Here is a 27,549-nt window from a genome sequence, read left to right on the forward strand (position 1 = left end):
TAGAAATCACTAAAAAATAACCACTGGGGTAGATAAGTGGCACAGTGGTTAGAGCACCAGCCCTGAAGTCAGGAGGAGTTGAGTTCAAATATAATCTCAGACACTTAACACCTCCTAGCTGTGTGACCCTGGCAAATCATTTAATCCTAAATGCCTCAGCAAAACAAAACAATACCACCACCACCAACAACAAAAAAAAAATAAAAATAAAAAAACAAAACAAAATTTTAGAACTCCAATTTTTATATAAAGGAGTTAATAAAATTGGAAACATCTTTGGATTAACATTATTTAGAAATAACTGCTTCAAGGCTTTATAAATTAAATGATATGTCTACTAGACTGAGATAATCTACATTCATGGAAATTATACTATTGCTGATAAAAAAAAAAAAAATTAGCCCTTTGAAAACTGTTTACTTTGTCAATATTAGTGAATCCCAAATAGAGAAGGTAACTGAGTTTGTTTCAAACAATTATGTATCCTTTGTGCAACATTAACAAGGTACCAGGAGAAAAGAGGTATAACTTCAGCAGAGTGCCTGACATGCAGTATTAATGTTTATAACTAAAAGTCAAATCTTGATCCAACTATTGTAAATTATCTATATAAATTAGATTTTTTTCAAAATGAGATATTCTGTAGGATACTCTTAAGGAAATAATGTAATTAAAAAATACACACAAAACTCAAGGATTCTAAATGTCTTGTTGAACTAATTATCAAACATAATACCAGAATGCCCCTTTGCCATTTTTGTAAAAATCTAAAGAATTTTCCTATGAAAATTTCAGTTGGTTGTCATTTGAGAGCAACTATTGAAAAACCAACAAATTTTCTCAGTTTCCCCCACTCTGTACAGAGTTTGTACATATACAACAAAGCAACTAAATGCACCAGGCCAAAATCCCATTTCCCTTTCCATTTCTTTTCTAAGCCAGGCCTTTTTATCTTCCAATGCTACCACCAATCTCACTCTGATATCTGAGAACATAATAGATCTCCCTATGGCAAAGTATAGTCTGATACACCATCCACATGAAGCCCTCAAATACTTCAAGATCCAACTATTATCTATCTATGTGCAGGGCTTTACCCATGACACTTTTCCTGGTTCTGTGACTTTGCTTTGGTTGACCTTACACCTGGAATTTCCTGCTCTCTCATCTTCTTACCTTTTCCTAGTTTCTTCCGTGAGTCAGTTTGAATTCATCATCTGCAGGAGGCCTTTCCTGATTCATATAGGTACTAATGGTCTTCTCTGGCAGTCAGCACATAGTAATATTTAATAACTACTTGATGACTGACTGAAGATGGTTATGATAGCCCCGATAAGTATCCTCTTCTTCATGTTAAATATCCTCAATTCCTCCAACTAACCCTGATCTCACTGGATTAATCACTTTCCTCAGGTTGCTCTTTAGCTTAACAATGTCTTTTCTAAAACATAACATCCAATTCTGAACTTAGGTGTCTTTTGATTACAGTAAAGTGGTTCAGGTCTCACTCAGGAGCCTACATGAACTGGAGTGTCCAGGTCTTATATCCGACACCTCTGGTTCCAGAGGGCATTCTTGTTCAAACACTGACCTTTGGCCCCTCCTCTATATTGTAAGACTTTCCTACATCTTCAGCATTTTCTTACTCTTTTCTAGTCTCAGAGAAGGCGATTCTTCTCTTTGCAAAAGCTAACTCATCAAGCTGTGGTCTTGATCATTTTTCATTCAATTATCCATTCAATCTATTTTTGTCTCTGGTTCTCTCTTTTTCCGTCAAAATATGTGCAAGCCTGCTGTAGTCTCCAAAAAAACCCAACCAAACAAAAAAACAACCTCCAACTTTGATATTCCTATAAAAAATAAAATCCTACCTAAATTAAAAACCTAGTTCAAGTATCACTTTTTCCAGAAAGTCAGGTAATAAACATTTATTAAGCACCTATTATGTGCCTACCAAGTTCTATGCTAAGTAAGCACTGGGGAAAAAAAAAAAGGCAAAGGAAACTTCCTGATATCAAAGAATTCATAGTCTAAAGGGGTAGACAGCATGTAAAATAAAATGAAGATAATCAAAAGAGGGAGAGAACTAGGATTAAGAGGGATAAGAAAAGCCTTTCTGTAGAAGGTAGAAATTTAGCCAGGACTTGAAAAAAGAAAAGTCAGGAGGCAGAGATGAGGAAGGAGTGAATTCCAAGCATGGGAAACAGCCAGAGTAAATACCTAGAGTTGGAAAGGAGAATCTTATATTTTAGCAGTTATAAGGTGTAAGAAGATATGAAAAAATGGGAATAAGGGGACAAGTTATGGAGCCACTGAAATTTACTGAATAAAGAGACTCAGGTGGGATAGGGAATGAATATTGTGACAGGATCAGATTTGAGTTTTAGGAAATCTGAGTGGAAGAATTAGATCTGGAAGTCTATCTTATAGGCCATTAGGACAAAGAATCCTGGTGTAAAAGTCAGATTTTAAAAGGGGACCCAAAAGAAATGTAAGCAAAGACAGGAAATTGAGAAAGAAAAGAGAAGAGTGGCAAGGGCCTGATTCTGGGTTCTGTCCTGGGTCTTCTCTTCTCCCTCTATATTTCTTGACTTAGTGATCTCATCAACTTCCATTTATTTAATTACCACCTCTATGCTGATGATTCTCATCTTTACCTATCCTTCCCCAATCTCTGCTGACTTCCAATTTCACATGTCCAACTAGCATTCTTACCTCTCCTCACTCCCTCTTCCCTAATAATGTAGTGGGCAACACCATTCTCCCAAATGCCCAGGCTCAACCTAGGGGTCATTCAGAACTTGTCACCATCTCTCATCCCCTATATCCAAGCTGTGGCCAAAGTCTATTGGTTTTACCTTTGAAACATCTCAATTATGCACCGGTTCTCTCATCTAACACAGTCACTATATTACAGCGCAGGTACACACTATCTCATAAATGGATAACTGTCCCTTTGTCTACTTGTGGGTTTGCCTGCCTCGTTCAGTCACCAAAATGATTTTCCTAAAATATGAACCATGTCACTTCTCTACTCAATAAACTCCACTGGTTCCCTATCACCACTGAGATCAAAAACAAATTGCATTTTGGCAAAGCCCTTTAAATACCTTACTTCTTAAAATATACTCTTCAACCCAGTGGCACTGGCTTCCTGGCCATTCCAAGAACACCACATTCTATTTCTCAGCTCCAAGCATTTGCTCTGGCTTCTCCTCATCCCTGTCCTTCTTCCATCCCAACTTCTGGTCCCCCTGGATTTTTTTTAATGTCCCAACTAAAATTCTTTAACAGGAAACCTTTCCCAATCCCTCTTACTTTTACTGCTTTTTTTGGTTAATCACTTTTTTTCCTATCTTGTACGTAGCTTGAGGATGGTAACAAGATTGCTAGCATCACCACAGCAACATTTCCTAGGGCTACTTACTGCACAAATGTGGGGAAAGATCTTCCTGCTTTGTGTGAATGGTATGTTGCCCTAAACAACCACCTGACTGTCACAGGAAGAGGTAGAGTTAAGGTTAAAGAACTAGACTGCCTAAAAAGATGACTTGTGTATCAATACTCAAGTTCTTTTCAAGTTAGTCTAAAGAAGAAATTTCTGATATATATATGCTCAGACTATCATAACAGCAGCTGATTTTTTAAACTAACCTCAGATGCTTTATTTAAAAAACATTACAGAATTACTCATAATTACTTCATAATTTATATATACAGTCTACTTATAAGTAGAGAAAAGACTAAACTTCACACTTCAATATTTGGACATGACATGTGAAGCTTATAATTATTTCTGGTTTTCCCTAAATGACCTATGGAACCTTAGAAATGGCAAAGTGAACTTTATTGTAGAGTCCATTGAAGCTACTTTTCCTCCAGTTCCTTATTTATGAATGTTTAGGGTAGCTGAAATTCTGAAAGACTAGTGCTGCATCAATAAATTCATCTCTTATGTGAATAAGGCAGAAAATAACCACCTAAGTCAGTTTATTATTATTCCTCCTAAAAGTGTATTTTCAATAAAATCAAAAGCCACCAATTTTTTTTGTTTCATTAATTTTTTATAATTAAAAATGGTTAATGTACCTGAATTTTTTTAATTTAGCAGAATAGGATAAATGGAAAAGGAGATACAAAAGCTCATTGAAGAAATTCCAAGTTCTCTACTCTTTTAATGTGACATTTTGGGTGATTCTGCAAACTGAATTTTTTCTTTCTGGCTATTTACAGTATTTTCTTCTTGACCTGGGAGTTCTGGAATTTGGCAAAAAAAATTTTATTTTGGGGTCTCTTTTAGGAAGTGTTTGGTGGCTTTTTTCACTTGAAAACTGGAATTGGAAACCAAAGATTCCATGAAACATCAAGAAGTAAAACAAAGCTCAAAGAATGAAAAAAATAGAAGAAAATGTTAAATATTGCATCAGAAAAATATATTTGGAAAACAAACAAAAAAAGACAATTTAAGAATTGTTGGACTACCTAAAAGCCATAATTAAAAAAAAAAAAAGAAGAAAAAAGAAAAGAGCCTGGGCATCATATTTCAAGACATTATAAATTTTGGCCCAGTAATACTGCTACTACTAGATCTGTATCTCAAAGACATCAAAGAAAAAGGAAAACTTATATATACAAAAATATTTATAGCAGCTTTTTTTTTTTTTGTGGTGGCAAGGAATTGGACACTGAGGGAATATTCATCAATTGGGAAATGGCTGATCAAGTTATGGCATATGATTGTGATAGAGTAATACTGTGTATAAGAAATGACAAAGGGGATGGTTTCAGGAATACATATAGGAAGTGATATAAAGTAAAGTGAGCAGAACGAGATCACTGTATACTGCAAAAGCAATATTTTAAGGATAACTGAAAAAGACTTGGCTATTCTGATCAATACAATGATCCAAGACAATTCCAAAGGATTCATGATGAAAAAATGTTATCTAACTCCAGAGAGTATTAATGTACTCTGAGTGCAAAGTGAAGTCTAATTTTCTCTTTTTATTTTTTCTTGTGATATAGCTAATACAGAAATATATTTTGGCATTATTTCACATGTATAACTGATATATTGCTTCTCTTCTTATGGGTAGAGTGAGGGGCAGGACAAAGAGAAAGATTTTGGAACTCAAATTTTGTTAAACAATATAAAAAATATTAAAAATTAAAAATTTGGAAAATATTTTTTAAAGTACTTGATAATTTTTCTTCATTTAATGAAATCTGTCTTTCTTTTAATCATCTTGAAAATTGGCCATCAAATAGCCATTCTTTTTAACTAAACAAAAATGAGAATGTACTATGTGACAAACTAGTCTGAAAAAGTCAAACAGTTCTTAATATTACAAATATGGCTATTAAAACTTGATATATATATATATATATAGCATTCCACATTTATTAAATATATATATATACATACTGTAGCTTAAGACATACCTTTACATTTTCATGGATAGACTGAAGTTGTGCAGCTAAAGCTACAAATGTCTGATAAATTTTCTGCATAGCCATTGACAAATCTATAAGATAAAATTTATATTAGTCAAAAAATTTATTAATTGCAAAAACATAAGAAGAAATAAGATCAGTTTACTTCTATTATTCAAAACAGAATTCTAGTAGTACAGAGAAAATCACATTAACATTTCTATAAACAAATAGAGAAGATGTCATACATATGTACAAAGAAATGCCTGAAAAGGCTAAATTTGTAAAACTAGTAGAATAACACATTTGTCACTGAGCTTCCTTTTATTATTACCAAATTTTCCAATCTATTGTATTTTGTATTTAACAAAGAAAAATGTCATCAAATCAAACAAAAACCTCAAAAGCAAATTTCCAAATATCATTTCCAAAATACCAATTTTGGCATCTAATGTTTTATTTATATAGTATAGTTTAACTTCCAATCTTGAAAAAGTGCTGCAGTGAAAAATGATTTTAGAGAGCATATTACCTTGTGGAGTGATATGTGAATTATTTGCTTGAGTGGCAAGGTGATTTTCCAATTCTTCAATCTGCTGTCTGTACTGTTGTAGCTGTACCTCAAACTGTCCAACCAAGATTCTGAAGTAGCTATATGAATGCATTTAAATATTATCAGATCACTGACATCATATTGGGGAGTGGGCAAGGGAAAAGGAGACATTTTATGTATGTTAAGAGAAAACATTTAATCATAATAATATGGCTTCATGGAATACTGGAAAGAGAACCAGCCAGAGAAAAATGTGAATTCAAGTCCCAACACTGATGTTCTATAGCCCAAGCTGCTCTTTTAAGACTGTAATTTGCAAAAGGTTGCCAATCTGCATTAGTTAGAGGGAGTTTGCTTTTTACAATGAAGATTCACACAAAAATGCTACCTTAAGTAATGAAGCACAAAGTAAATGAAAAACTTCATGGTGCATTAAGGAAAGCACTAACCTCATAATTAGATGATTTGCCTCAGCAAAATAAATAAATAAACAAATAAAAATAAAATAAAATAAAGGGACTGTACTACTTGATTTCTAAGGTGTCTTTCCATCTCAAAAACAAAGGCATTAGCATGAAACATAAGTAGTCTTATTCCATTATCCAAGTGCTGGCTGGCATTTATTTATTTATTTGTGAGGCGGCTGGGCGTACATGATTTGCCTAGGGTCACAAAGCTAGTAAGTGTTAAGTGTCTGAGATTGAATATGAACTCCAGTCCTCCCAATTGCAGGACTGATGCTTTATCTAGATACCCCATACTGGTTTATTTTAAAAACAATAATCCAATTATTAAACATCAAATAGAAGTCCTGTAGGACCAGGCAGCACCAGCAAATAGTTAACTAGTATTGGAATCAAAAAGACTTGTCCTACCTCATATACATACTATGTGTGTAATTATGTAATTAATTATGGTAGCTTTTTTTCCCTTTCCCAAATCTCATTTGATCTTCACAACAGTAATGGAAAATAGATATTATTGTCCACATTTTACATGAGAAAATAGACTGAGAGGTTTCATAACTTGCTCAGCCACACAGCTAGTGTCTATAATACAAGTTCAAATCCAGAACTCTCATCCTTTAGGCCACCTCATTGTCAAATCATTCAATCCCTCAGTATAGCTCACACAACTCTCTAAGAGTTTAAGTTATAGATGTGCTGATCTACATTAGTGGAGGGAATTGTCATGTTAGTAGTGTCCACTCCAATTAAGTCATTTATCTATTACTTCTCTCCCCCACCCCATTCTTATTAACAAACTTATTGAACTTGAGTCTTTGCCCCTATCATTCTCTCTAATCTTAAAACCTTCCCTCCAAAAAACATCTACTTCATTTCTTTCCCTATTGAACCTTCATCTTATGATTGGTTATACATTTCATTGACTGTTTCCCCATATCTTTCTAATCAGTTTTATCACTCCTGTTTCTAGGGTATCAAGTGTCACCTTGGTCATAAAACCTGATCAACTGATTCCACTAGTAATTTAAATTATCTGGTCTACATGCTGCTTTTTTTTTTTTTTTTTTTTAATTGCATACAGATTTTTAAAAAATGGACACTCTTTTTCATGTTCAAATGACTATTAACCTCTTTCCCCACTATTATAATGGAAGACATTATCCTTCACCTTTCCAAGGCTAACTACTCCACTTATGCCCTTTGTGTTACCCTAAGACCACTAGAATAAAAAACAAAAAACAAAACAAAACAAAACAAAACATTTCTATTTGACACTTGATAAACTGGTTGTAGTTTAACTTTGCTAACTTACTGAACTGGATTTACATAAACACTATAGGCCAACACAAATTGCTTTCTTGCTATTCCTTACATTTATCCTGCAATGTTTCATCTTTGTCTGTCTTTGCACAAGTTACCTCTTCTAACTATAAAGTGCTCTTAAGCTTTGTCATAGAAGTTCTAGGTTTTGTCAAAGGTTGAACTCAAGTGCCACCTCCCATAAAAAGCTCATATAGTTGTTAATGTCCTGCTCTACAACACAAAGACCAAGCCATCTTAGGTCCTAGCTATGTGAGGTGGCAGAAAGGCTCTATCTATTCCCATTAAGGTAGAATAGAAAAGAGGAAATATATGAGATGCTGCTGAAGAATTTGGCAACTGAATCCTAATTTAAATGCATGAGAAAAACTGGTACTTAGGTGGTTACTTAACAAAGCAAACTCTAAGTGTCGGCATCCTAAGTATCTCAATCCTCTAAACACAGAGAAGCAAGCACAATTTTTTGAGTGACAATGATCTGTAGCCAGTTACTGAACACAAAGTCACCTATAGCTTTGGTCATAGGACTTCAGAGTCACAGCAAATAACGAGATAACAAATTTAAAGGTTGAAAGTGAATGGCTGCTAATGATGAAAGTGCATTACAATGCTCCTAAGGTAACTAGTGATAGTGACGGGAATATGAAAACCAACCAAGAGCAGGTGTATCCATTTACTCGAAGGGTGAGAAGTCTCAGGCTCATGTAACTATCAGGCAAATACACCACAATATGACTGATATTCATAGTTATGAATCCCAGTCAACAAAAGAAGAGGAAAATTATTTTTCCTGTTCTGGCTAATAAGTATATGAAGTATAACAATAGAGAAAGATTTTCTATGAACATGGTATAAATAAAGTAATACTAGAAAAGTTGCAATGATTTTTAAAGTACTACCACCTGAAGGAAGAAGCTTCAATGTTTTGGAAAATACATTTTGGTGAAAAATCTGGTATGTTACATAAAAAGGCAAATGAACTTAAGTAACCAAAAATGTCTGAAGTAAGTAAATAACACTAGCTTAGAGTGAGATGCTAATTTAGTATCAAATTCATTCACTTACTCTGCAGGAGCTGTATTTTCATGTTGAAGTCCAGGTGGGGTTTTCTGTGTTCTTAAGGCAATTTCTGCATTCTTTAACTCCTAAAGATGCAGGGAAAGAGGGAAAAATATACATTAGTTATTTGTTGTTGTAGAAAATATAGATGACCTTCAATTATTCCATAGAATCTCACAGTTGGAAGGAACCTCAAAAAGCCCAAGCTATGTGAATGAGAATCCTCTCTAAATTATACCATTAAAGACGACATCTATTGTTTGCTTGAAGATCTTGCAAAGCAGCACGCAATTTTAGATAAGTGCAAGTCTTCAAGTCTTAGAAAATACTTTGTCAAATATACATTGCCTTTTTTGCAGTTCCCACTCCCTTTTTCTAATTATTGTCATCTTAATAGCTCCCCAACTTTTATTACTAGTTCTGCTCTTTGTGGTTTAAAAAAAAATCTCAACTTTTTTCAATGTGACATTCCTTCAAATACTTGAAAAACCTATCAAGTTTTCTCTTCCCTAGGGTAATCCTCAGTTCCTAAAATATGAGCCTAAGGCCTTTAAGCAACCTTGGCATACTACCTTACACAATTTTCCACCCTATTAATATTCTGAAAGCACAAAGATCGGAATAGATCACACCACTAACAACATGATATAACCCTACCAAAGTTTTGTCATTTTCACCATAGTTTTCTTTATGCTTACTAAAACACTAGTTTTCTTCTTCTAGTGTTTGATATAAAGTGAAGAAAACAGAGTCAAGAAAACAAGTTATACAAGGACTATCCATAATGTAATTGGAAAGAACCATCACAAAACAAGTGAAAATGGGTGCTGCAAAATTATAAGTATGGTCCCAGACAAGAAACAGGAGAAGATACCTCCTCCTATTCCTTTGCCGAGGTGGAAGGTCCAAAGGTGTAAATCTTGTCATGCAATGTGATAGCTATTGTGTCAGCATTAAAAAGCACTTTTGTTTCTAGAGAAATGGCAATATAAAAACAAAATATATCAATAACAATTTATCTTTTATTAAAAAAAAAAAAAGCCAAAAGAGTTTTCATATAGACTGCTACCTAAGCCTTCCCCATATCATATCTGTGAAATCTGAATCTACTTGTAAAACTTAATACTCAATCCTTATTCAATTTCATTTTACTTAACAGAACCCAAGGTTCTATCAATCAACAAGCCATTTATTAAGCTCCTGCCCCTGACAAATTATTGAAGATCCAATGACAAAAAGTGAATGTTTATCTACCCTTAAAAGCTCTACATACTAAAAGGTAAGTCAAACATATAGGTACATGCAAAACAAATACACACCTATTTAGATGGAGAAAGAGATACTAGGAACAGGAATGATCAGTAAGAGTTTTATTTAAAAGGCAGCTGAGTCTTTACAAACTTTTTTTTTTATTCTGAACTTAACAGACATTAACAAAAAATAATTTAATTCTACAAAGAATTAAAAGAGAATTTTATATGAAACCATAAGTCATTATTATGAGTATAAAATAAATTTAATATAGTAATGCCAATTAAGTCTTGGTTCTTTCATTTTCTACATTTACTTCTGCTGAAATGGGTCTTGAAGGAAATAAGGCACTTTTGGAGGGGGATATGAAGAGAATGAGCACTCCAGATACAAAAGAGCCATGCAAAGATAAAGAGAGAGGAGATGGAGCATCATTTATAAGGAATGTAAAGAAGGCCAGTTTGGCTAAACTGGAGCATGTAAAGGGGAGCAATGTAATAAGGTAGGAAAGATTCAGTTAAAAGAGTCAGGGTTTAAATAGCTTTTAATGTCAATCAGAAGAATACATATTTGAGCTTAAAGGTGACAGATAGCCACTGAAATTTACTGAAAGAAGGGTAATATTCAGACCTGCACTTGACTAAAACTATTTTGTCAGCTATGAAGACAATGAAATAAGAGTGGGGCAAAATAGTATTTACATAGTATTTTAAGGCTTGCAAAGCATTTAACATGTTATCTTATTTGATCTTCTCAACAGTCCTATGAAATAAATGCTATTTATTATCAAAATCCACATTTTATAGATGAGGAAACTGAAACAGAGAAATTTAGGGAATTATCCAGGGTGACAGACTTAGTAAGTGTATGAGGCAGAATTCAAAGTTTTCCTCACTCTCAGGTCAAAACTCTCCAGTGAACCAGCTGCTGCAAATAGGATGGACCAGATAAAAAATGATGAAATACTTGACTGAGGGAATAGTCACAAGAATAGAGTAAAAGGGATGAATAAAAGACAGATTGTGGAGAATTAATAAAACTGGCAACTGACCAGATACAAGGGACATGAAGATTCAGGAAAAACAACTGAAAAAATGGGTGACTTGAAGCATAATGGTAGTGTCTTTGATAGAAATAAGTTCAGAAGAAAAGTGGAATCATAAGTTCTGTTTTGGATATTTTTGTTGTGTCCTGCTCTCTAGAGTCCCCAAGTTGGGATGACAGAATGTATCATTGCTTTCTAGAGCCCCCATGCTGGGGTGAAGTGATGAGGTGGGACATCTGAGGATGGTGGAAAAATGGAGTCTATTTATTTCATGAACTTTCTCCTTTTATATACCCTAATACCCTTATGTAACAAAAACAACACTGGGCATATGCTAAATATATGTTGTACGTGAGACCACATAAGCAACTTGCTATTATATATAGTTTGTCACCTGGTATTACTCTTATACCTGGTATCACTCTGCTTCAATCACAACACAGGTTGTCACCACCCCGACTTCTCAGGAAGGCCAAGAGCCCTTAGAGCAGATGGGGAGCCAAACCAGACATTGTTAGCAGGTTCCCTCAAGGCTGAAGGGTCTTATACCTCACCCAGAGTTCCCTCATTATTTATGGCCCTCTACATATTTTGAGTTTTAGATGTCTCTGGGTCATATTATTAGACATACTGAAATCTCTAATAAGTTAATGATAAAGTACTGAAGTTGTGGAAAGAGACTAGCTTATCAAGATGTTTATGAATCTTGTCATGCAATATGATAGCTATTATGTCAGCATTAAAAAGCACTTTTATTTCTGGAGAAAGTTTGGGGTCATTAAAGTTCCTTGCAATTTCTTCAAGACAATGCTAACTATTTCTCTCTTCTTATTTGGACCCAAGTCTATGTCCATTTGTACGTATCTCAGTTATACACAGTGATGGACAATCTTTAATGGTTGTTTATTTAATATGTCACAATCTAGGCAGGATAATATTCAATTTTCCTGGGTGACTGAGTAATTCAAACCTTTTTCAACTGTTAAGGATCTTATCCAGGAAACTGCATCTCTGGGACTTAATGCAACTATAACAGAGTTATCCACAAATCAGAGCATCCACAGAGAATCCCTCTTCTGCTTAAGCTCTGTGAAGGATTTCTCCTTTACAGTGGAGAATCCATCTTCCTATTTTATATCTCATCATATATATGATCAAGAGATCACTGTACAATATTGTACAACCTTTGATTGACATCTAAGACATCTTACATGGCTATGATGTACAAAAGAATAACAGAAAAGTTAAGGGATATATCTGAGGTCAACAACATACAATTAAGCATCTGAAGCAGGTTTTAAACTCAGATGATGATGAAATCACATGAATTTCTTAAGGAAAAGAACCTATTTAAATTTTGGATAAGATTTACAAATTGCTACAAATGAATTACAACACAAAACTTCCAATCCCTTATCAGAAGAGTCACGACATTTTTATAATGAATACTAAACAAAGTAGGATCATGTATTCAATGCATCTTTCAGTCAATTATGTGATGGTAAAGATGTGGTTCACTTGTGAACACCTAACTGTTCCCTTCTAATAATTTTATCAATGATGCCCTACAATGTCCGGACTAGCTCTCTGGAGAGTGTCAGGATCAAAGTTGTTAATCTTTAGGAGGAGAAGTGAAGGAGGGAGGCAAGCTGCCACGTGGCTTGTCAAAGATGGAGCCTAGAGTCTGAAGTCTTCCCTGGTGAGCACGCTGCAGCAGAGAGACTCTTGACTCTCTCCTTCAACCCTCCAATCCTTGCCTGCGACTACCTCACCACAACATATTCAGCAGGGAGTCAATCTTGAGGAGAGCCATCACATCACCATATCATCTAAGTATATGTTCTATTTATAGAACCATTATCTCACATTGAGTAGGTACTTAGCCTTAAGTGCTCTACTGTCTTAGATTCAAGCACACCTTTTCAGAGTTCCAGCCTTCTACAAATACCCTCCATTTTGCAAAGAGATAGTTCTCCCAAAAATCTTACCTAGCTAGCAAAGAAGACATACAGGCTGGTGATTGTCATGCCTTATGTCAGTATTAGTAAAATCTGAGATTCTTTGTTACATCTTTGAATACCAGTGTTTTAGGCAACACTTCTCTTCTCTCTACTATCCTTAATACTCTCAGAAGTATGTAACTTGCAGCAGGGAAGTCCTTGAGATATACCTGTTTTAAATCTAGCTGCATTTCCCATCTCTGTTCTGTCTAGTAGAATTTTTACCTCCCCCATAATAAGCACAGGTGGAAATGAGATGTCAGATGTCAAGTGCAGTCCATCTATTTTCTGCAAAACTAGAAATAGTTTACTATTAATATTTACAGAGCTTTCCCACTTTTTCTTTCATTTACTGCTGTTATTCAATACTCTCAGAATTGTTTTGCTTATCTGGATATCACCCCAATTTTTTCTAGTTGGTTTTACCTTCTAATGCTTCTGTTTTATGACATGATGATGTTCATAGGTTTCTTTTAACCTTATTTTTGTAAAATTTCACATAATAATTTATATTCTAAATTGATTTTTTTTTTTGCTGGCTATCCCAATATATATCTAGTTTAATAACCTTATCAAAAAAAAGTAAATTAGTCAAGGAAGATCTACTTTTGATGAAGCTCTGCTAGTAACTCTTTCCAAATATCCTCTAACACCCACAGTAAGCATCTTGAGAGACTATTTACTTTTGCATGCATGTGTCAAGCATGCTCTTCACACAGAACATGCACTTTATAAATGCTTACTGTGAATGATCATTTATCTAGATGTTCATTAGAAACTCTTAATAATATACTCTGGAATTTAGCTGTGAGTTCAAATTATGTTAATTTGCCTATAATTTGCAGTCTCTCCTTCCTACTTTTGAGACTACCAAAATATAACCCATTCTCCAATTCCCTCTCAGTGACTTGTGAACAAGAACTCTGTCAAAACTTCTGCCAGTTCTTCAGACAACCCAGAATGTGCTTACTTTGCTCCAAATGACAAATGTATAAAGATAAGTCATTTCTTACTATCTCCCTATTTATTTTAGGTATCAACTCTCTCTTAGGCATTTTTATTGTGTTCTTTCTAGCAAAGTGTTATTTTATATGGCAGAAAACAAATACAGGGAATAAGACCTGAACCTACGATTTCACTGGTATAGAAAATTCCCAGATAAAGTAAACTCTCTCTATAATGTAGGTCAGGAACTATTCTGCAATTTACAGTCTTCAAAGAGTTGCCTAAAACATATAACTTGCCTGGGGTAGCAGACCAAGTATGTGTCGGAGACAGGACTTGAACCTAGATCTTTCTGACATCTAAGTAAACACTCTGCCCACAATACCACAATCACTCTAACAAGGAAAAGAGAAGCAAAATACCATCTGACCTCAAATAATATCTACTTCACTTTGTTATTATTTACCCTACTACTAAAGCTACTACTACAAATACTACCACCAAGTCTTGTTATCTACCCTACAAACACACCTTCTTATATATAGTTTCTTCCAATCAGAATATACACTCCTTGAAGGCAGGATATATAAATTAACAATTTTCTCTGCATGTGTATTAGTGTCTTTAGAAAATTCATTTTTTTTTTGTTCTTTATAACTTAATTTTTTTTTTAACTAATAGTTTTTATTACCAGATATTCACATGAGTAATTTTACAACATTGACAGTTGCCAAACCTTTTGTTCCAATTTTTCCTCTCCTTCCCCTCCCCACCCCCCAGATGGCAGGCCAACCAATACATGTTAAATATGTTAGAGTATAAATTAAATACCATATATGTATACATGACCAAACAGTTGTTTTGCTGAACAAAAAGAATCGGACTTTGAAATAGTGTACATTTAGCCTGTGAAGGAAATCCAAAATGCAGGCGGACAAAATTAGAGGGAATGGAAATTCTATGTAGTAGTTCATAGTCATCTCCCAGAGTTCTTTTGATGGGTGTAGCTGGTTCAATTCATTACTGCTCTATTGGAATTGATTTGGTTCATCTCATTGTTGGAGAGGGCCACATCCATCAGAATTGATCCTCATACAGTAATTGTTGTTCATAACTTAATTCTTGAGAAATTCCCTTTTGTAGGGTGATTTCCCCAATATTCCACAGGATATTACCTTGTCTTTAGAACTTTTAAAATATGTTCTTTTCATATCTACAAAGTATGTAAGACTATTATCAGCTTTTCTCTCCTACAAAAATGCTAAGATGATGTAGTCATTTCTTCCAAAGTTTCCTAATATTTCCACTCTAGCAACTAGTTATTCCTTGGTAAAAATTGAATCCAGAATAAAATTTTCTATTCTTAGTTCAATCTTTTGAAGGATGAAACTATCAATTCAAGTCAAGAAATAATTAGTCCCGCTAGTTTTGGCATAGAAAGTTAGCTATGGATGTTCAGATAACTGAAGTCTAATATCATTACAACAAGAGTACTGTGCTTAATAAGCCTGTGATCTCTTTCCCAAACTCCTTGTGCACTTTCTCTGCCCAAGTGATATAAATACTCTAATGGCAATCACCCATGTCCCTGGCTTCATTGATCTTTACCCTAAAGTTTGCTGCTACTATGCTTTCTCATCTAGTTTCTAGTTTTCTGCATAAGATACAATCTTAGTTGCATCCCCTCCCTGCATCCACACACTTTTACTGTTTCATAATATAATACTAGCCTCAGCAGTTTATACTATATAAATGCATTACAGGGGAAAAACCCAAAACTATTTAATAAGGCCTCTTTAGTACCCAGAATTCCTTACAATAGGTCCAATATGGATCAGTTTTATAATAAATCTATCCTTCCTAGGTTACTTAAAATGAAAGACTATGAAATTTTGTTGAAATTATTTTAGACTGCCATCACAATTCTGACATATGCTTAATTTTCTCAGATCCCAAATTGATCCCAACATCCCCCAAAATTATGGCTATCCCATAGACTTGAAGAATTAAAAGGATTTAAACTGTATTAGAAGCCTGACTTTACTACTGATAAATTACTTACCTCTAACTTTCTAGTTTTCTTTTTAAGATTTCTCTTCCTTATAACTATTCCCACCCCCCACCCACAAAGTCCTTTTCCTAGTGACATCATATAATTTTTTTCAAATACCCAGGCTTCTCAGTTTCAGCATAAATAGCATTTGTTGTAAATTAAGGTAGTCAATATCTGGTGGAAGATAAGAAAAGGTATGCCTGAGAGAAGAACAACAGAAGGAAGGCAAAGCTGATTTTTTTGTAGTACTAAGTGGCTTACTAGCAAGCTGTCATAGAAGCTGAAGTGGGCAGTAAAACCTAGAAGTGGCCATCATATCCCCTGAAAGCATATTAAGACTTTAGAAGTCAAATGTTTGTTTCTAATATAGGATTTTATTTTATTTTTTTTAGTATATTCATTACTAATAGTACTTGATAATTATCTGGTTTAAAGACATACATGAATCAGAACATTTAAAGGTACAGATTAAATATCATTTATATGATATAATTATTTTATAGGATAACAGACTTAGAGCTGGAAGGGACTTTTTAATAAATTATCAAATCTAGCTTTCTCATTTGTTAGAGGAGAAAATAGCCCAAAGAGTGCAGCGATTTGCTCAGAATCCAAGATAAGACTTGAAACCAAGTCTTAATGTCTTCAATTCCAGCATTCTATTTACTAAACCATATAGCTTCCTTATGAAACTGAATACACTTCTTAAGCAAAAAAAGATTTTGGGAAAGATTTATAAATTGTCACTGATAAATCTACACAAATATACTTTATAATACTATGATATAACTCAATATATATCAATAACTAAAGCTAATTACCTATTGCCAAGAGGCAGCTAGGTAGCTCAGTGGATAGAGTACTGTATCTAGAGTCATCTGGTCTCAGATGCTTGCTAACTATATAACCTTGGAAAAATATCAACCCCATTTGCCCGAATTCACTAGACAAAGAAATGGCAAATTATTCCAGTACCTTTGCCAAGAAAACTCCATGGATGAAGTGGTCCATGGGATCGTGAGAAGTCAAACATTACTAAAGGACCCAATAACAATCACCTATCATTTCTCTCCAACTTGTGTGAAATCTGCCAACATAAAAAAGGGACCAGGTAGGTATTATTTTTGAATATTTAAACAAATCCTATCTTTATTTTGTAACATGTAAAGTGAGGGAACGTGGCATAGTTTTAAAAAAACAATCATACTAGTTTTGGAGCAGACAACTTGGTTCCAAGTACCAAATCTGCCTCTTTTGTTGATGTGATTTTAAATAAATTATTTCACCTCTTTGGGCCTCAGTTTCTTCATCTGTAAAATGAACATGTTGGATAAGATGACCTCTAAGGTCTTATCCAATTCTATATATAGAAAATACATGAGTTAAAATGTATCTCCTGTTGACTATGAATTAAATGATTCTGGAAGATATGGGCTACTAAGAGATTATGTCTATGGCTATCCACTAAGCATCATTATTAGAATTCAATGTTTTATATAGTTCTTATTACAATCAATGGAGATAGATGTCTTCATAATGTTTCAATTAGGTATTATTATAATTAAAATAATTAAAAATTATTTTTAAATGACTATACAATACCTGAGCAGTTTCTATTTTCAACTTGTCAATATTGAGAGTATTTCTTTGTAATCCACTGGCAGCCAATGAGAGAAGCTGTTTTAGGGCTTTAATATCCTCTTGAACTTTAAGCATTGCTTTAGAAGACATTCGACTAATTTCTTCTTGAACCTGTTTTTGTTCTTTCACAAATTTCCTGCAAAAGTTTCAAGAAAATATAATTTAAAAAAATCAATTTTCTAAACCAACTACAATTAGTGATAAGCTGGCCAATGTGTAAAAATCTCAGTGCCAATATACTTAAAAGGTCTACCTACATTATCCTACTGCAGAAATACAGTCTAGGCCCATTCCCCAAGGAGGTCGAGGGAAAGAGACAAATACATAGGATAACTAATTAAATATAGCCCCTGGCACCAGGATTTTATTTTTTTTAAAACTAACTCCAACATCTAACTTAATCTAATTTACTTATTACTAGTGTATCCCAAGGTTACTGGAATTTACTTGCTCAAAACTAGAGCATTTGTAGAAGTCTGACACTGCTCTTTTGTATCCTAGAGTAGAAAATGCAGACTCTCACCAATCCAAGCCACTAAATGGTTGGCAAAGTTTGGGGCAAAGATAGAGGCTTAGGAGCAATGTTTAAGCTATTTCATTTCTCAAATCAGGAACTAATATGGAGGTTCAGATAACAGTGAGGCAATCAGTAAGCTTGAAATCTCAATATTCTTTTTCTATTAGGTTGGCTTATCTATTATCAATAAACCCTATATTTAGAACAACTGAACATAAAGTTACTAAACTATAACATGCCAAGGAGAATAGTCATATTTTGCTTCCTGTCCTCTAATGCTTAAATTTCTTTTATATACTTAAGTTTTTGTTCAAACTCCCAGTTTTCAAGAAAAACAGATATTCAACTTGAATGCTTATTTTTGAAGTTTAACATTTCTAATCTTATTAGAACTTACTGAAGATTTTCAACATCTTGGCAAATCACAGGAGGTAGATTTTCATCCTTCAGTGCTTTACTATCCCTAAGAAAAACATCATACATTTATTTTAACCAAAAAGATAAAGGAAAGTTGAAACTGCTTCAAAGACAGGTAAAACAATGGCAAAAATCATGCACAACAATTTATTCATTGGTCACGATCACAATACTTTCCATTTACATAAGTCCTTTCCTGGAAGAACTTTTAACTTTACAGTTAAGTAGTCATCCATATAGTTATTATTTTATAGTTATTAAGACACCCATAAAATCAGCAATTCATCAATAAATTACTTGTCGGCATGCATATAGAATACTAATAGTTATTCTAACTTTATTTAGCAAAAAAAGTCATGAAAATGGTTATAAGAGAAACACTTTTTAAAGCTTCAGAATAAAAACAAGCTACTGTTATATGAACTAGGTAAGTAGAGGCATACTCAAAGTTTATGAGTAAAAATAAATCTGATATGAACATTAGAGGTGGGTTTGGGGTCAGGAGAAGATGAGGGGAGCTACTAAAAATGCAAGCAAGACTTGAGTAAAAGATCTATTAAGAATACTAAAGGAGATAAAACTGAATAAATGAGGCAGATCCAGCTTTGGAGGGCTATTTGAATGCCAGAATGAAGAAATCTGAAATCTAATTTGGGCAACAAATATGTATTAATTTTTTTGTAACACAAGATGTGAATCCAAACCTATTTTACAACACCATGATTTTTTTCCAACAATTTTTATTCTTCTCCCCAATGTTTCAATTTCCTCAGTTCTAAAATTATCAAACTCCAAACATTTTTGTACTATGGTACTGTATCCAGTACTTTTATCCTGCTTTTATCCAGTACTACATAACATGTTATTACTACTCAAAACAATTTTGAAATTTAGCAAGGTATCAATTGATTTTGTCCCCTTCATAATTTCTCTGGATATATCTGTCCATTTAAGTTTCTATATGAATTTTGTTTTCTTTTTCTCTAATTCTTTAGTTTATTTGTATGTCAAATATTTTTATTAAAGCTGTGGTTTAACTAAAAAGCATGAACATTTATATAATAGTCATTTGATATAACCATTGTAGGGAAAAAAAAAATCTCTCCAAGTGTTCAGTTAAAATTATTTTAAAGGATTGCACATTCACACTTAGAAGAGATTTAAAGGCTATTTGCTCTGTCTCATTTTACATTCAGTGACAGTCAGAATTTGAACTCGTGTCCTTGTCTTAGCCACTGTAATATGTATTAAAGCCCAAATATTTAATGCTACATTGTTACTGTAAATGTTTTTTTTTCTAACTTAACTTTCCTTTTTTGGTTATTTGTAATATTTAAGTATAGATTTTTTTTGTGTGTGGATTTACTTTATATTTTGTATTATAAATGTTTTATTTACATTCTTCAAATATATGTAGTATTGTTGGGCAAAATCAGACAAATGGAATATGGAGTCAATAAAAAAATTAAATAACTCCCCAATAAAGAAAGGAGATTAACAGTTCTCAAAAAAAAAAAGAATTTAAAAAAAAAATTCAACTATTAACAACCACATGAAAGAATGTTCCAAATTACTAAAATGAAAAATGAAAAACAATTCTGAGATCTCAACTCATATCAAGAGAACTGGCAAAAAGAAAAAAGATGAGAATAGTCAATGTTATAAAGATTGTTAAAAGTCAACATATTCAGGCATTGATGGTGGAGCTATGATTTAGTGCAATTATTCTAGAAAGCAATTTGAGAATTATATTCAAAAACTAAAACACCCCCTCCCCCAAGTGACTCAGGTGTCCATACCCTTTGACCCAGTGATTCCATGATTAGCACATGCTCCAAGGATGTCAGTAATCAAAAGAAAAGTGCTCCATTCATCAAACCACTAATAACAGTTTTTTTGTGGTAGAAAAAAAGTGGAAATAAGGAAATGTAGGTGATGTAAAAACAAAAGATAGGAAGGAAAAGGAAATGGAGAGGGAGCGAGGAAAAGAGAAAAAGAGAAAGAGACAGAAAACCAAACAAAGAGAAAGAGAGAGAGAGAGAGAGAGAGAGAGAGAGAGAGAGAGACACACACACACACACACACACACACACACACACACACACACACACACACACACACACACACACACGAGAGGGCAGAAGAAAAGAGAAAGGGAGAGATAGGAAACAAGAGTATGAAGGACTGAAGGACCCTGAATGAAAGATTGAAGTTTGGAGTTTAAGCCAAAAGAAAAGCAAATGAAAATTTATTTATGTGACCGTGGGCAAGTCACCTAACCCCAAATGCCTCAGCAAAAAAACAAAAAATAAATAAATAAATAAATAAAAACTACTTACTCTGGTCTTGTTCCTGTTTTATCACCTAAAAAATTAAAGAAGTACTATATGAAAAAATATATATGCAATTTTCAAAGACAAGTATTAGAACTTTTAAAAAATGCTAGTGATCTGAATCTATGACTATATATACCTAAAATAGTCTTGGCCCCATTTCAAATTTGTAAATGCCCAATATTATTAGATTTTATGAATTTAAATAATTTGCTTAGAATATTTCTGAGATAAGGCATTTAGTATCCAAAGAAAGGTTTGCAAAGTCTTTTTCCGCCCTTGTTTTGATCCCACCCTCCAAGAAAGTGTCTTAGTGAAGACTCAAAAGTCATAAAATCAAAATCTGTATCACAGAAAGTAAAATTCTTTTTTTTTTTAAATCAGTCAACATATGTCCATTTATGAAAGTATTATTAAAAAACAGCCCACACTACAATCCTCTACATGAACACACTGGCCAGACACTGTCTTTATTTACTTCTAAGTCCTAGGCTCTATCATTAATTAGTAAATTTGTAATGTATAATAAACTATTTCTTTATATTTGAGATTTCTTCTTTTTTTCTGATTGTACATTCAAACCCAAAATTATGACATCTACTTCAATGACAATGAAGGAAAATTTAAAATAAAAAGAGCAAAACTCAGCCTAAAACTGTAACTCATAATCTAGTTTATACTTATAAAGCATTTTCACTGATTGGTTTTGTGGTTTAGGTTCCAATACCCATTCTACTTTTCCCTAAATACAAATGCAAATGATATGAAGATAATACTTACTCTTTTTATCTGAAGAGCTACTAAAATCTATACCACCAAGCCCTTCATTGCCAGTGGTTGCAGGAGTGGCGGCAGTAGTCCCCAATGTTAAGCCCAGAGCATTCTGCCCAAGTCCTATAAAATGATATATAAAGGAAAAGATGTCCTAAAAATATAATATGAATATTGCAGAGTAAAAAACATTATTAACTTGAACAAAGCTTGATCTTTCTGCACTTCACTTTTAGGAGAAACAAACGAAAGGAGACCAACTAAAATCCAGAATAAGATAGATATTTTATAATATATGTTCAAGAAAACTGAAATTTCAACAAAATGCGTCTACATTATCCAGCAATTTTACCCAAAAAGCAATGAAGTAACTTTTTGTGGAAATTGAAGTTACTTGAAACTTTTTTTTTTTTTTTAAATTTCAGACTGTTGATTTCTTCAATATTTTGGAATTTTTGGAAACTTCCTCTACATATGCAGATTAGCAACTGTCTATAACTTTCTTAGAATTTTTCCTGGGAGCAATGAGAAGCAACAACTTGCCCCATAGTAACATAAGTATGTGTCAGAAACAGGATTTGAACATGTTTTCCCAAATTCAATGCTGGATACTTCTTTAAAATATACACTGCTGAATGTTGAAGGTAATATCCATATTGATAAGAGTACAAATCCATGAGTATAAAACTATCTGACTTACTATTCACAAAAAAAAAAAAAAAAAAAAAATCACTTAACTTTCTTATAATGGATAATTACATTTCAATGTTATAAATATTATAAAGCATTTTGGACCTTCTAAAGAAATTTTCTAAAAATTTAATTCATTTTTTATCATAAAATTATAGCTTTAGAACCTGAAGAAATGTTAAAGGTCATCTAACTCAATCAACTTATAGGTAAGAAAACTGAGACCCAGCAAGACTGAGTGACAAAGTTACATAGATGGTTAATTCAAGCTCAAGTCCTCTGAGTCCAAATTCTTACCATTGGTATTTTTTTTGTTTTAACATTGAGATCAGCCTATGTTGTATGTACATGTGTATGTATGTATATACAAATAGTATGTACTAGGATATATTACTAAGTTACAAGCTATTGCCTCTTTCTGACCAAATACCATAAATATCTTTCAAGTCTTCTACTGAAAGGTTTAAGTGGTAGCTCTAGATTAGCATAGTCACAGCCACAAACTCAAAGAGTAGGGGGGAAAAAAATCAGGAAACAGATTTCTGGCATAATTTATTTAACTCTTCTATTCCTGCTTTGTCTGGAATTTTTCAAATGTATCTAAATTAACTTTAGAATGGATAACTACCAAACAGATTCATGTGTCTTAATGATATAGACTTTAGGTTATTAAGAATAGCCCAGGAACAACTAAGTGGCACAGTGGATAAAGCATAAGCCCTGAAGTCAGGAGGACCTGAGTTCAAATATGGCCTCAGACACGAAATACTTTCTAGCTGTGTGACCCTAGGTAAGTCACTTAAACCTAACTGCCTCAGCAAAAAAAACAAACAAATAAATAGGATAGCCCGGAAAATTTGGTGAGGATAATGTATTAAGTGTTATAAAATCAATATGAACAAAGGAAAAATGATTTGGCCATCATCACCATAAATTCAAAGTGTTTCTTCTATAGAATGTAGTAACCTATAATAAACTATAATCAACCTATAAAAGAAAACTACTTAAAATAACAATCAGTTATTGATACCTAGCATAGACCTGCAGAAAACACCTGCCCACCCTACCCCACCCCCAGTAAACTCTGTTCTCTGATACTACAGTGACTTTAAGAATATAGGGCAGCAGTTCTGAAGTCCAAGAGGAACCAAGTTCAAATCTGACCTCAATTGTCTCCTCTCCCTCCAAAAATGATAATAATAAAAAAACATGGAATGAGGTTACAAAAACCATAAAACATTACAATTTAACATCCCAATTTAAAGTGAAATGAGAGCAGTCGTTTGGCACACCACTAGCTGTTCAACAAATTCTAAGAAATAGAAAAAATGCATTTGAAATAATAAAAAATGCCATACACAAATTACAAATAAAATATTTTAAAGGCTTATGCTGAAAAAATAGAGACTTTCATCCTCTAAGAAAATAAACCTGCTCAAAATAGCAACTAAGGATAAGAGAAAAACAAATTATGTTTAGTACTGGATTTTTAACAGTTAAAAAGGAAATAAATTTGAAACAAAAGTAATCAATTACCTGATGTTGCTGTGTTTGTACTCTGGAAAAGAGAGCTTCCCAAACCAGCTAAGGCTCCCCCTAGAGAAAGCCCAGTTGATGAAGTTGTAGTTGTGGCAGGTGTTGCACCCAAATTTAAAGAGAAGCCTGTGGAAGCTGAAATGAAAAAAAGAAAGACTAAGCATAAGAAATCCTATTTCATAGACTATAGCTTTTTCTTGAATAAAAGTGCAACTTTACTCCTAAATGAAATCACATTAAAAGGGGCACAAATTTTTCTCTGGGCAATTTTCAAGTTAAGCTAAAAAAAAAAAAAAAAAAAAAATCCATTACTTGATAGACAACGTTTAGATACTAGCATTTATGTATTTATATACTGAAATATTTAGAATAACAAATTGCCCTTAAAATCCAAAATACAGAAAACTTATCCAGCATTGCTCTATAATAGAACAATTATAAATACATTCTTGTTATCAGTTAATTTTCATTATATATACACATACATACATATTTACATACACACACACATACACCAATACCAATTACTATCTTTGTCCCTGAGAACAAAATAAAAACTTTCAAGCTTGTACTTTTAAAATTAAATAATGTTGATTTTTCCCCTCCCCAAAAAGTTAATTTAGAAATGCAAAAATATGTATGTACAGGCACACACACATTAAGAAAGGCCAAATTTGCCTGTTTTACAAATTTCACAAAATCTAATTTTCATATACTTTTCTTAAAATGAGTAGTATTGATAATCTTCAACCAAATAAAAACAAAGCATTCCAATTTAATGCAACATATGTTTCTGCCATGAATTTAAAGAAAGGCTATTAGAAACGGAAGTGGTCCTTACCTGCTGCTGGAGTTGATGTAAGGGCAGATGAAAGAGAGAGAGGACCACTTGAGGTAGAAGTAATAGGTAAAGCAAATGGTGTAGCAGATGCTGCAGGTTTATTGAATCCTAAACTGAAACCTGTTGTTGTTGTTGATGTAGTGGTAGGAGTTCCTGTAATAAAAATATTTCATGGTGTTATATATTCTATACCTGTAACTGTTAATTTTCTAATTTGTAAAATGGATATAATAATACCACCTGTAGTCCTTCTTCATAGATTGATATGATACTTATTAAATGGCCACTTTGAGCCATATATGAAGTACTTTGCAAGCTTTAAAGCAGGGCAGAAATCTGAGTTATTGCAGTTACTGTCTCTACAAAGTAGTCAAAAAACCATTGATCTTGGAGCCAGATATGAGTTTGAATCTTGGCTTTGCCACATAACCTCGAGGAAAATGATTTAATTTCTATAAATTTCTGTTTTCTCATTTGCAAAATGGAAGAAATTATACTTCTTCTATCTATCCAGATAAAATGTTCTATAAACTAAGTCCCATATCAATAAGCAATTATTGTTAGAAGATCAAACTCCCTCAGTAGCAGTCATCTAAAAATTTCAGCAAACACCAGTGAAACCAGCAAGGAAACTAATAAGCAGTCAGAAAAGATCTAATGTATTTTGTCATGAGAGGATGGAAAAATAAGTCAATATGAATAGATACAGAAAAATAGTAAAACCAAGGACTTGCTATTTGAAGGTTCTTTGTGAATTCTCTTCTTGATCAAAATAGATATGACTATATGATAAAAGTTTTGATAACCTTTTTAGTCCTTGATGTTGTAGTAAGAAAAATTAACACTGTAGAGCCTAAGAAATGGACAAGAGAAGAAAAAAAGATCCATTTTAATGGGAGAATAATATTATGCTACTAAAAGTCCACATGAATTATTATCCAAAATAATAATTGCTTTAGGCTGCTTATGTTCACACCTAAAAACTGTAGTGCAAAACAGAGAAAATGAAAACTAATTCTTTGGTGATATTTTAAATTCTGCAAAGCACTTTACATATCTGATCTCATTTGAGCCTCTCAACAAACCTGTAAGGTTATAATACCACTGGTATTATTTATATAATTTTACAGTTAGAAAAACTAAGGCCAAGAGTAATGTTTCAAAGATTTGAACTCAGATTATTATCAAGCTCAAAAAGTATATATCGAGTACACATTACTTCCCAAAGCATATGTTGTTAATGAAACTAAATTAAAAAGTGAACATATCTGAGAACCTAAAGGTTCTTCAAGCAAAACTAGAAATCATTGATTTCATCTCCTAATTTTCACTGAAAAAGGTGAAATGATTCATCTTAAGTTCTTAATGGCAATTAGCTGCATTACCAAGATGAGGGTCCACAACTCTTTTAATTTGTAGTTAGCACTCTTTTTATAATGCCAGTTTATTCACTTCAATTAATAAAACTACAAGGGCTAATATATAGTGTTGAGTAAGACAACTTATTTAAGAGAAGCCACTGCTTTATATTAGGTTGGCCTACCCATGAGCATTTGATATTCTTCCAATTATTTAGATCTAACTTTGTGTGAAAATGTATTCCTGGCTTTCTATTGGCAGGCAGACTCACAAGTATTTTATATTATCTATAGCTATTTTAAATGGAATTTCTCTCTTCTTTTTTTTTATTGCTGATGGATTATGTTAGTAACATACAGAAATGCCAATGATTTATATGGATTTATTTTGTATTTTACAATTTTGTTAAAATTGTTAATTGTTTCTAATATTTTTAGTTGATTCTCTAAATATACCATTATATCATCTGCTAAAAGTGATAATTTTGTTTCCTCATTACCTATTCTAATTTCTTTTTCTTCTCTTGTTGCCAAAGCTAGCATTTCTAATACAATATTGAATAGTAATGGTGACAGTGGGCAACCTTATTTCACCCCTGATTTTACTGGGATTGTATCTAGTTTATCCCCATTTACATATGAGGCTTGTGGATGGTTTTAGATAGATACTACTGACTATATTAAGGAAAACTCCATTTAGTCCTTTGCTAATATTTTTAACAGAAATGGATGTTGTATTTTGTCAAATGTTTTTTCTGCCATCTACTGAGATAATCATATGATTTCTATTAGTTTGGTTATTGATACAGTTCATTATGATAGTTTTCCTAATACTGAACTGTCCCTGAATTCCTGGTATAAATCTTACTCGGTCATAGTGTATTATCCTGGTGATAAGTTTCTGTAATCTCTTTGTCAATATTTTATTTAAGATTTTTGTATCAATATTCATTAGGGAAATTGGTCTATAATTTTCTTTCTCTGTTTTGACCCTACCTGGTTTAGATATAAGCAATATATCTATGTCATAAAAGGAATTTGGTAGGACTCCTCCTTTCCCATTCTCCCAAATAGTTTGCATAGTATTGGAATTGTTCTTTAAATGTTTGATAGAATTCACTTAGAAATCCATCTGCCCTGGAATTTTTTTCCTTAGGGGGTTGATTAATTGCTTGTTCAATTTCTTTTTCTAAAACGGGACAATTTAATTAATTTATTTCCTCCCCTGCTAATCTGGGCAATTTATATTTTTGTAAGTATTTATCCATTTTACTTAATTATCAGAGTTACTGGCAAAGAGTAGGGCAAAATAGCTCCTA

The 27,549-nt window shown here is 33.0% G+C and overlaps 1 protein-coding gene across 6 annotated transcripts in view; it reads right to left on the reverse strand.

The window, feature by feature from the left end:
• The window catches only part of NUP58 (nucleoporin 58), a 63,286-nt gene that overhangs the window by 21,412 nt on the left and 14,325 nt on the right, over positions 1-27,549 (reverse strand). For 3 of the 6 annotated variants that reach the window (XM_074303641.1, XM_074303639.1, XM_074303644.1), the window contains exons 4-12: positions 24,873-25,025; positions 24,032-24,166; positions 21,815-21,928; positions 21,041-21,065; positions 18,682-18,747; positions 17,729-17,903; positions 8,839-8,918; positions 5,966-6,084; positions 5,443-5,525 (exon numbers count right to left, since the gene is read on the reverse strand). In XM_074303641.1, coding sequence (XP_074159742.1) covers positions 5,443-5,525; positions 5,966-6,084; positions 8,839-8,918; positions 17,729-17,903; positions 18,682-18,747; positions 21,041-21,065; positions 21,815-21,928; positions 24,032-24,166; positions 24,873-25,025 — 950 coding nt within the window. Of the gene's footprint in view, positions 1-5,442; positions 5,526-5,965; positions 6,085-8,838; positions 8,919-17,728; positions 17,904-18,681; positions 18,748-21,040; positions 21,066-21,810; positions 21,929-24,031; positions 24,167-24,872; positions 25,026-27,549 lie in introns of all 6 variants that reach the window. The other 3 variants (XM_074303642.1, XM_074303640.1, XM_074303645.1) reach the window with 1 other exon arrangement.

Source organism: Sminthopsis crassicaudata, chromosome 3 (assembly GCF_048593235.1).
Source record: "Sminthopsis crassicaudata isolate SCR6 chromosome 3, ASM4859323v1, whole genome shotgun sequence".
NCBI lineage: Eukaryota > Metazoa > Chordata > Mammalia > Dasyuromorphia > Dasyuridae > Sminthopsis > Sminthopsis crassicaudata.